Source organism: Crocodylus porosus, unplaced genomic scaffold (assembly GCF_001723895.1).
Source record: "Crocodylus porosus isolate Cpor-Errol unplaced genomic scaffold, CroPor_comp1, whole genome shotgun sequence".
In the NCBI taxonomy this organism is placed as follows: Eukaryota; Metazoa; Chordata; order Crocodylia; family Crocodylidae; genus Crocodylus; species Crocodylus porosus.
Genome location: NW_017728943.1, coordinates 18,323,783 through 18,335,103, shown reverse-complemented (window position 1 = coordinate 18,335,103; position 11,321 = coordinate 18,323,783). Strand labels below are relative to the sequence as shown.

The 11,321-nt window shown below is 45.9% G+C and overlaps 1 protein-coding gene across 2 annotated transcripts in view; it reads right to left on the bottom strand.

Moving 5' to 3' along the window:
- The window catches only part of F5 (coagulation factor V), a 56,705-nt gene that overhangs the window by 38,885 nt on the left and 6,499 nt on the right, over positions 1-11,321 (bottom strand). For both annotated transcript variants that reach the window (XR_002103485.1, XM_019548826.1), the window contains exons 4-6: positions 6,408-6,620; positions 2,000-2,143; positions 738-959 (exon numbers count right to left, since the gene is read on the bottom strand). Coding sequence is in view for 1 of the 2 variants with exons in the window: in XM_019548826.1 (XP_019404371.1) it covers positions 738-959; positions 2,000-2,143; positions 6,408-6,620 (579 nt within the window). In the remaining variant the exon portion in view is untranslated. The remainder of the gene's footprint in view (positions 1-737; positions 960-1,999; positions 2,144-6,407; positions 6,621-11,321) is intronic.

Genomic DNA, 11,321 nt, shown 5'->3' with positions numbered 1-11,321 from the left:
GCTGACTTCCTGCCCTTTGGGCGGGGGGCTGGACCTGATGATCTTCCGAGGTCCCTTCCAGCCCTAATGTCTATGAAATCTATGAACTCAGGTTTAAAGAAAAACAAACAACAAAACCCAAACAAGTGCAGACAATAAAGCTGGGATTATCCAGAAAAGCCTGCTGGAGTCAATGAGAGCTATGTGATTCTAGCAATCTTTTGTCTCTTTTGAGACCCCTAGTTGAGATTGTAATCCTCTTTTCAGCGAGTGCTCCAGCCACCACAAGAGGCAACATAAGGATTTTTTCCATGGATCCATTAAAAGAAATGTTAATCGTTGCTCTGGGGAAATTAATATCCACTGTAAGATGTTTGTGCCTGCTATCGTGACACAGCCTTGAGCTGCCTTTGTCTCCTTCAATAATCAAGCAATCTACCAGAGTTTACCTTATCTACCCATGTGTAATCATGGTGCCCAGACGAACATTTTGTAAACAGTAAAAATCTCCCCAAAAATGAGATTCCCCATTGCTCTGCAGCCTCTTTGCAACTGTGAGACTTCAGAAAGAAGTTCCACTGAACCTTGCTCTTCAGTCCTTAATGCTCTGTCAGCAGTGGTTCCTTAGTAAAATAGCCACCATATAAAATGTGGTTGCTGTGACGTTTTACAAAGTTAGAACCCTTTTAGGAGATAACGGAAGAAGTTATTACTCTCTATGCCTGTATAAATTGCCTACTAAGCAGATGTGTCCTTACCTTGCAGATGATTTTGGATAAGAGAAGATATCAGCCATCTTCCTTTCTGGCTCACAGTCATGTTTGCGGTGGTTGCTGCACCTGCCACCAGGCTGATGGTTGAGACCCTGTGATGATATTGCTCCATGGTTTGCCCATTGAAATGGACAGAGAAAATCTCTGGTTTGGAGCTCATTCCTATCAAATGCCAACTAATGTTGTCATAAACGCAGGCAGTTAAGTCTGAAACGGAAAGAACAGCAGGGTTCAGAATTCACACGACTCATCCAAAAATCAGAGAACAATTCACATTAAGTCCTACTGATAGATCAAAAGCAAATCCTCACTCAGAACATTTTGCAAAGCTTTCAAGATCCTACAAGAGGGGGCACGTACCTTGTGCACGATATTCAAAAGCACCAAATCCCACTGAAAGTCAGTGGGAGTTAAATGCCTAAATCTTTTAAGCATTTTTTAAAATCTCACCCCTTAGCCAGTTAATCCTCTCTTCTCTAAAAAGCAGATCTGTTCATACTTGGAAAATGTGTCAGGAAATCCATCCAGAGAGAACTACTCCAACCTTGAAGGCATTTAAAACCACCCCCCATGATCTCCAGACATTCACTCACTGGACTGCCTGGTTCTCCAGTGAGGAGGGGGAAACCTTTGCAACAGGCCCATTAGCATCCTTTTGTCTTCTAACTTCTCCCTACTTTCACTGACAGTTGAGCTGGCAACAATCCATTGTCATCCTATTATACAGTGGTTCCAAATCTGTTGTACAGATAACACCAGTGGTACACAATCTGTCAGTGGTACACATTAACAGATTTATTATGTTTACTTTACATGACAAAAATTTGCTGGTGGTACTTAAGGTAGTATCATTTTAAATTGGTGCTGCGCAACCTGTTAGTTTGGGAACCGGTCCTATACAGTCTTCTTCTGAAGTGTTCACATGCTTTAGAGCCAGCAGTTTGTTTAACCTCATCCTCATCTTGTAGGTGAAGGAAGGACATTTACTTTGTAAGTGGAACTCTCCAAATGCTTTGGCAACATGAACCCCACACTTTGAAACCAGCAGCAACTATACCAAGGACAGGAGCCTCTGGAAAGTAGTGGCTATTGGAAAAAGTGGCTATTCGTTCTCTTGTGAAACCAGATGCTTGTACTGAGTTTATATGCTACAAGCTTGTAGCAAGGTTATATGCTAAGGCTATTATGGCTCAAACAAGCAGGCTGGGGTAAGAGGAAACACCTTAAGTTTATCAACTGTATAATACCTGGCAAGGTCCCATTAGTGTAACCATTAATTGTGTACTCAACAGATGCTGATTTTTGCCAGCTTTTGCTTTCATCAAACACGGCAAACATTAACACATATTCTCTGTCAAACAGCTGCTGCGACCCATCTTCCATGAGGCTTCCTACAGGAGAAAAGTCAGATGAATGTGAGTGTCAGATGAATGTGAAACTAAAGCACTTTGCATCAATCTAACGATATCCAGATCTATTCCATCAGCTTGCAGTTTAATACAGGCATGGGCCAGCAGCAACTGACTCCAAGAAAAATCTTTTAAAACTGTGTTTTAAGTAAATTACTTCTATGAAAAGGTGCTGGATTGGCATTTTTGGATGTCCAAGGCCTATAGTATTTCAGCCCAGTGTAAACTTCATCTAAACTACTTTGGTACTGTTTTAGGCATCATCTCCATAAGCAAGAAAGATCTGATTAATCTCCTCAGAAACCATTCAGTCCTTGGCTTCTCCTCTGAGACTCTTAACCAGACTTCACAAGTAAGTCCAGGTGTGATGGAGTTGTTTTGCAACGTACACCAAGCACCCCCTTCAGGACTGGACTGCAGCCCTCAGCCATGGTTCCATAAATCAGCAAATGGCCTTCAGCTACTAAGAAATCTCATCTTTACCATCATGAGTAGATACTATAGTGATCATAGCAGTATGAGAACTTATATAGTATAATATGTAGTATAGGACTGGTGATCCATTGGTAAGAATAATTTATTTTGCATATACAAGACAGAAGGTTGGGCAGTGTGGCACCTTAAAGACCAAATGATATAGTGAGGCATGAGCTGACAAAGCATCTGATGAGGTAGGTTGTTGCCTATGAAAACTCATACCTCTCTGAACCATTTTTCTTGAAGGTCCCTTTGCCCTGCCTTCAGCCTGACTTCAAACAAACATGGCTAACCACCTTTCCTGGATATGTATGTAACTATCATACCAATCTGGTGTTGTTCCACTTTCTCCTGTTCATTACTGGCAACAACGACAACAAAAAAGCAATTAAAAAAAATGCACCAATACTTCAAATAATGCAACTCACCCAGGACTCAACTAGAGACTTACCCCTTTGGAATGGAGTATCTTAGCCAAAAATTATGGCTGTGGGTCTCAGTATGTTTTATGCCATTTTGTTCATTTAAAAGAGTGTTCAAAGTTCAGCTTTCTTGAACACAGGAGGAAACAGCCACAGATGGTTTCTCTGCGCACAACTCTAAAGAGGACTGATCCAGTCCTCCGAGCCCAAAGGCCTGCACTCTAGGCCATTCCTAACGTTACACGCCTAGTACTGTTCAGGCTGCATCAGGCCTTCTCTGCATGTTTCTGCCATCCACAAGTTTTCCCAGGACAATACTCAGTCACTGCCCCTCCATTCGGGGCATTCAAAATTCCCAAACAACTTTTATTTGCCTCTGCCTTGTATAGTAACTTATACTTAACTGACCCTTATGGCCATCTTAAATGGAGAATCATGGTCAAACCCACGTATTTTAACTGGGTTTAAACCTAACCCCCAACATTATTAAGGTTTTAAAAACAGCTTACACATGGAAAGATTAAATTACTAGTATTTATATATTTTTAAAAATCACAGCTTTCCATAAAGGATCAGAATTAAAACACAAAGAGGGAGAGATCTGAAGGAAAACAACAAGATACCTTAAAAACAATGTCATTCATGCCAACTTTGTGGTAGGATGTGCATGGGCAGACCTTTACACTCACCTGGAGTCCATATCAGTGCCCAGATATATTTATGTACTTTACAGTGAATGATTTGATTTGCATTTTTTGTACTAAAATTCACACACAATTTATGGACAATCAGTATACAAAATGGTCCAGCCAACAAGCTCCTCAGGGAAAGAGAGGACCAGACTATAATCAACTGGTTTCAGCCAAAGACAGACTTCATAATCTTATGTAATGGATGGCTCAGGGGACTGGCCTGAGGTAAGGTAATCTTTCTGTTAAGTCATCAGTTCATGTCCGTGCCATCAATGGGTATGTAGTGACCCATTCACAATTGTGTGATTTTCACAGAAACCTTGAATTTGAGTGGGCTCCTCAAAAAACAGTGGGCTCACTGCAAAAAAAGAGTTTACCTGCAAACAGAGAAAAGGGCAGGAAGTCCTACAGTCTTAGAGTGGGGGAGGGCAAAGTGAGGGTGGACAGTGGCAGGGAGAGCAGAGGCGAGGGGAGGTGGACAGCAGAGGGAAGGGGGAGGGTGGGGAGGTTGCATAAGCAGCTGAACCATGGTCACGGGCTGGCTCTGGCAGGTAGCCGGGAGACCGTAAGTGGCTGCACTGGGGTCCGCAGAGCCCCAGCACAGCTTGTTGTATGCATGAACCCACTGCCACACCCCCTGCATATCTGAACCCGCTCCAGGGACCCCAGTGTGGCAGGCAGCCAGAAGATTGCAGGTGGCTACAGCCAGCCTGCAACCGTGGTACAGCTTGGGGATGACCTGAAATTGTGGGTTGATTACCCTGATTAAATCCAGGAAGCCATTAATCCATGCTTCACACATGGATTAATGGCTTCCCTGGACTTAATCATAGTAATTTGTGATTTTGGGCCATCTGGCAATCTGCATGGAGGGGTGAAACTGGCTGCGGGGCCCCAGCAATCAGAGGCATGGAGGGGAGGGGGTAGGGGGTGCAGGGAGAGCAGACTGCTGTGCTCAGTCTACGAAAATGGTGGCTGGCCTTGGGATCTGCCTGAAAAAATCATCCAGCTGCTTCCTCAAATTCATGCACAGATGTTTACGTGGACAGCAAAAAAACAATTGTTTCCAGGTCCCTGCTACAGAGTGCAGGAGTGGTACAGGTTCCCAAACAGTCTTGCTGTTTCCTTTGTTTCTTCCCCCCACCCTCCAACATGGGCAAAATAGTATACATTTCCTAGTCACAAAGATGGCCAAACCATTTTGGGTGAAACATTACAGAGATGAGGTAGACCCCTACAATGGGAAATTTCAGTCAAAACAGCCTGTCAAAATTATTAGCAGAACCTACAGTCAGTTGGTTAAAGGAAGTGTTTCAGCGTATGGACCATTTAACAACTCTAAAAGGGAAGGGGAAGTTGCTGCTGCTCAAGAGCTCACATCATGTTGCCACAACGGGTGCAGACAGAAGTGCAGCCCCCCGCTGTAACTGAGTGCGCTTTGCAGGAAGCCTTCTCAGTTACAACAATGCCCCAGACCAAACAGAAGTTCACTGCTGGATCCAGAGAGGAGGGGAATCCAGCTGCTGGCAGCCAGCCTGCAGCTGGTTTCCCTTAGAAACGGCCCAAATACGGATGTCACACTCAGAATATCTTAGACCAGGGGCAGGCAAAATATAGCCCACCAGACAATTTCATCCAGCCCACAGGCAGATGCCTACCAATTCACTGTATGTAGCCCAGACCTGGGCTGCCTCTGCTGTGCTCAGATGGGGCCAAGCCCTACTCACTCCCACAGGGGCAGCTCATGCTGTGCTCCCACCCTCACGCATGGGATGGCCCTGAGCCCGGCCCCAAAGATATGGAAGCAGCCACAGCTGGCAGGGCACAGGGGATGGCAGCAGGCGAGTGGGGGAGGCAGCAGCAAGTGGGAGTGAAACAGCAGCTGGGCAGGAGCATGGGGCTCACAACAGTGCCCTGGAGCTGGAGCCAATGGGGGTGTGGGGTCCACCTGGCCCCATCACAGGGGGCCCTCCCAGGTTCTCCCCCCACGTTGCATGCCTCTAGGGGGAAGCCTGTGCAATGGAGCTAGCAGCCTGGCCCCACTCACTGCCCCTTGCAGGTCATAGGGAAAGGCTTGGAGTTCCATGCTATGGAGCTGGGCTAGCTCCACACCCTCCTTGCTGGCCCTGCTGAGCACCATGACCTGCACCACTGTCTTCATCATGCAGGGCTCCCACCAGTGGTGCGGGATTCAGGTGGAGAACGCAGGAGCTGCATACAAGCCCTGTGTGACGGTGCTGTTGGGCTGGTCACATGCAGTCCTGGGGCTCACTGGGACTGTGTGCCACCAGGAGGCCCCGCCTGCCACAGGTCACAAGTGCCCTGCTGCCACTAGAAGCAGGGCCTGTTAGGGTGCGTGTGTGTGACAGGGTTGTGTTTGTAAGGGGGTGCGGGGCACATGCACACCATACGCATGCACCCCCCCCACACACACACCCACACAATATACAGGAATAAAATGTTGATTTTGAGCTATTATGCAATCACCTCTATGTACACTATGGAGTACCTGTCAAGGGGTGGGGCTACCCTTCCAGCCCTCAGCAACTTACAAAACTCGTAAAACAGTCCTCTAGCCGAAATAATTTCCCACCTGTCCTTGTTGAAGTAAGACATTTTTGATTAGCTTTGTCTATCCCAAGCTATTTTTATTACCTTCTTTACATATAAGCAGTGCTCCAATCAAACCAGAGTTAAAGTCCATGGTCAAGTTTTCATGTGAGTAATAGATGTAGGTGAGACAGGGGAGATCAGCATCTTTTGGTCCCGTTTCTGGAGTGATCTCCCACACGTACTTATAGACCTGGCCTGGAAGCACAGCATCATCCAGCTTTTCAACAAATGATGTTCTGTCATTGTACAGGGCACCTGCAGAGGCAAATAAAAAGGGGACAGACAGAGGCAAGAAAGCAACAATTCATTAGTGCATACAGTTTCTCTCTTATGACTGTCATCCAAGAACTCAATTTTCCCCTCATACCCATGCCAGGATTTTCTATTCCATGAGTTTCAATGGAGTGACTCCTAATAGCATGGAAAGTAGGATCAATACCAGTATCCATTCAATTTCCTTATTTATTAGAGTAAAACCCTCATAGTTTTTCTCACTGCCCCAAACAAGAGTTCTGTACTGGACTGACTGGTGTTAGGCTGCTGACATGAGAGGTGCAATAATGGACGAGCTGCTCATCTTTTCCATGGCCCTATCTTGTTGACAAGGCACAAACCATCTGCTTTGTCAGCTTCCCAGTGATCCCAACTCCACTTCTCTCAATAACATGGGTTCTGTGTGAGCCATTGTAGCCCTCAGACTTTTGTGCTTTGTCAAGCTGAATGGTGGTTACTTCTTCACATGGGTTTAATCTGACCCTGTTCCAAACAATAGCCAATGAAGTTTATAACAAAAGGGCTCCATGAAGCCCCAGCTACAAAAAGTACTATATTTATCTGAATCTAAGATGAGGCTGTTTCCCCCTTATTCAACATGGGAGAAAAAAAGCCTTGTTTTGAATTTGAGTATCAGGGCCAGAGGTGCTCCCTGGGGTGGCTCAAGGTGGACTGTGGAATGGGAGAGGGAATGCGCAGAGGAGACTGCTGGGTGTAGTGGGGGGAACACAGAGGAGACCAGATGATGTAGGGGAAGCGGCTGTGGCTGCAGCTGCTGCCAGAGCTGCCACTGCTGCCAAGGCTGTAGCCACCCATGTGCTCTATGTCACAGTCCGGCGGCAGGGCTAGAGCTGCCACATTGGGTAAGTGGGGGTGGGGGGAGGGAAGGCAGGTGACAGGGAGGTAAGCAGGGGGCAGTCATGGAGGGAGTATGTGCCAGAGGGAAAGGGGTGGGGGTCAGGTTGCTTGCCACTGCTTTCTCTAGCACAGTGGTAGGAAGGATGAATTTAAAGCAACCCCCTAGTAATTAGATTCTGTAACATAATTTTACATAGATAGAATCTAACTATTGGTCAGGGTCACCTTAAATTCCAAGTTGTCTTGCGTTTGGGTAAATATGGTAATAGAAAGAGAGAAACCCATGGGGGGGAAAAAAAGTAGACCTGAATTAGCCAACTGAAGTGCCTGACACGTTCAGTGATGTGACAGACCTCAATTCTGCTCCTCTCATAAATGAGGGCAAAACTCTTGGGTCCATGACATGATCAAGGCATTAGGCAAAACCCTGGAGATTTTTATAACAACCTGTATAATACTGAAGAAGAAGATTGATCACTGTAGCTGGGATGGGGGCGGGGGAGGAGGGGATATAGAAAAAAACCCTCATTTTTGTAAAAATTTCTTTCCAAAATCTGAAGCGACAGCCTCTGACCAGCCCACTGTAGCAGGCTGAGTTATGCTAAGGCTTTCAGCCATAGTCCAGGCCTTCCCAGAACTAAGCAACAAAACTGAATAGAGCGACTTCTGTGGCACTGGGAGATGCGAGTGCTGTGATTGGGCTCTAGGTGAGCAAGGGATAGCAGCTTTCACCTAATGAATGTGCCAGGGGATTGGTGCACTATATAAGGAATGCTTGGCACAGAGCCAAAGGATTGGACACTTTGGGGTGAGAGAAGTTAAAAAAGTGATGGCCAAACAAAGGAGCATGTGTGTTCTGTGCTGCCACCCTGGGAGCAACCTTGGACTTCTTGTTTGAACAACAAGGAACTCAAAAACTAACATCCCGCACACCCAGCAAAGGATCTGAGGCCAGTTCCACCAAAGGTCGCTGCTGTAATGCCTGAAGGAACTGCTTGCTAGGTTGTATTGCAAGAAAAAAAATACTTGTAATAAAACTTAGGGGTTACTATTAAAAGTTCACTTGATACAAAATCGGATGAAGGGCCATCAATCCTTGGGGGGTCTCTGGTAAAAGGAATCCTAGGGGCAATATACTGGTTCATTAAAAAAGGAAACCAAATTGCTTCCCCCTTATTGATAACCAGGGACCCTAGTTTTCCACTTGCCACAGAAAACCATAGAATCCCCACCCACCCCACCACTGCTGATTGGCTGAGAGGCAAAAACCACAACAAAAATGAGCGTGGAAGCAATGCTGCTTGCTGCAGGATGCCACTGCGCTTTCAGTAGGTCGTGGAAAAATGCAGACATTTATGTTTGTTAAATGGAGATGTTTTGCTTTTTTCCCCCTTATAGAAAAGTAAGATCCCTGATGATAACATTCCCTTGCCTCTTTTTGAGGGGAGAGGGGCAAGTGGAGGAGGTGTTGGAGGCAGGGGAGATAGAGATTCAAAACATTTCAGCCACCTACACCATCAGAAATAAATGCCATCAATTATTGCATGATGCAATTAATTCACAGAATACAAATCAGAGAGAAGTGGGGCAGGAAGGGACCTCCAGAGGTCATCTAATCCAAACCCCTGCCTGAGGCAGGATCATCCCTATCCGAACCATCCTAAACAAATCCATCGTCTAACCTCCTAGCAAAACTACACAGTCAACCCTGACACACAACAAGGCATAACACCCTAATTTGCTGCAGCCTAATTTTTGCCACTGCTGCTGCTGCTGCAAAGGTTGTTAAAATATGCTCAAGAGATCCCAGGCCCTCTGCTAAGAAGGAAGGCAAAACCCCCACAGTCCATACCAATCTGACCATAGGGTAAAATTCCTTCCTGATCCTAAATACCGGGATTGGTCTGATCCCGAGCAGAGGCAAAACCCTCTAGCCAGAAACCTTTGGCTTGAAGTCCCATCAGGAGTACTGGCACACCCATCAAAATCCCCAGCCTTGGCTGCAGCTGACATGCAATGCCTCTGAGGAAGGCTTAAAAAACAAAAAATCCCCAAACCCGCCACGTAGTAGCAGGAGGGAAAAAAATTCCCTCCTGGCCACAAGAGGCAACCAGCAAAGCCCAGAAGCATGGGAAATACTTACACTAGAATATAAGCATAGCTGTATGTCAGATCATCCCTGACCAATAGCTGTCCAACCTCCTCTTGAACACCTCCAAGTCAGGGCTCTGGTTTGAAATTTAGGATTGGACTGCCAGGCACCTGACATGGTCATTTGCATCTGCACAAAGTGCATGTAAACTTTTGATTTAGAAGTGCTTTATATTCACTTTGAACTGATATAAAGACCCCTGCTGGCTGGGAGCCCCATCAGCTGACAGGGCTCCCAGGGCAAGGTGCACCTGACCACACTTTCAATTAATGGTATGACAAGAAACTGCCACAAAGTTATTTTTTTGTGGGGAACACACACACACTTTTGTGGAATACCTTTGTGGCTTATTCCTTGTTTTATGATGCCATTAATTACTCTAACATGTGGCTGGGTCACAACTTAAGACATGATTAAATTGGTTAATCATGAAGTGCAAAATGTACCAGGGGCCAAAGTGTGGCCCAGGGGCAGCACAACAGCAAATGAGCCACATAACATTGAACAACAAACTCACTCAGAGATATCACATGCCTGATTACATCTACAGCTTTTATGTACACACAGCTGCATGGGAAATGAAAGAATCCCCAGTGCATTTTTCAACAGAGTATTTAAACAGTCACTAGACTCCAATTTTTAGAAGGCTCGCTGAAAAGGTTGTGGGTGTCTGGTGCAAACAATGCATGAGGAGGCAAGAGAAATGTCCTGAAGTTCATTTACTGTACAAATAGTCATGGGCCAGATCCGAAGGTCACAGACATGCTGAAGCTTGCTCAATTTTACAAGCGGGTCTGTGGAGGATTTTGAGTCTTTCCTCCTTCACCTTTAGGCCTCGGTGAGAAAGTCTTCTTGTTCCACAATACTTACTGACATTTCAAAATTTTCCCATTCCACTTCTGGACAAAACCAAGACTTCATTTGAAAAAAATGAGAGATTCTCCCCTTGCCCCCCAGCCCATAATAGCTAATTACCTGCTGGTCTGGGTATTCTCATAGGCTGTAGAAAACCCAGATTCAAGTCTTTCTCTGCTTAGTTCAGGTAAGGAACTCCCACAAGCCAGGGGAATAGCCTAACTACTAGATTAGAAAGTCTGTTTCTTTCTCCGATGCATCTCTACTCACTGGTATACTTTCTACTTTCATGCTGCAGATTCAGGTCTCTGATTAAGCACCAGTTAGAAAGGAAGTTAACATCAAGTTGTATTCCACACTGTTTTTGGATGATGCTACATGAATTGACAGGGAGGTGCAGTACTTTTAAACAACTATTTCTACCAAAATTTGGCTTGCTCTCTGGAGCAATGACAGAATGCTATCACGCTGCCTTAGAACCAGGTAATCCAGGTAATGTCAAAGATATGGCCTGTGAACCAGATCCAGCCTCCAGAGCCACAGTATCTGGCCTTGGGTCTCCCAAGTGGTCCACACATGCCATGCAGCAGTCCAGTTCTGTGCGCGGTGCCCAAGACACACACCATGTGGCACTTGCTTTGGGATGCCTGCTGCCCATGGCATCCACATGGGGGCTAATGCAGGTCCCTCCCCTTCCCTTTTCCCCCTGCTGCAAGTTAGATCCAGTGCCTATGGCACACACTCTGGGACATGAGCTGCATGTACGCCAAGCTGATGTGCTGCCTCATTGTGTCCGACACCATCCGCTGGTCCCGCAA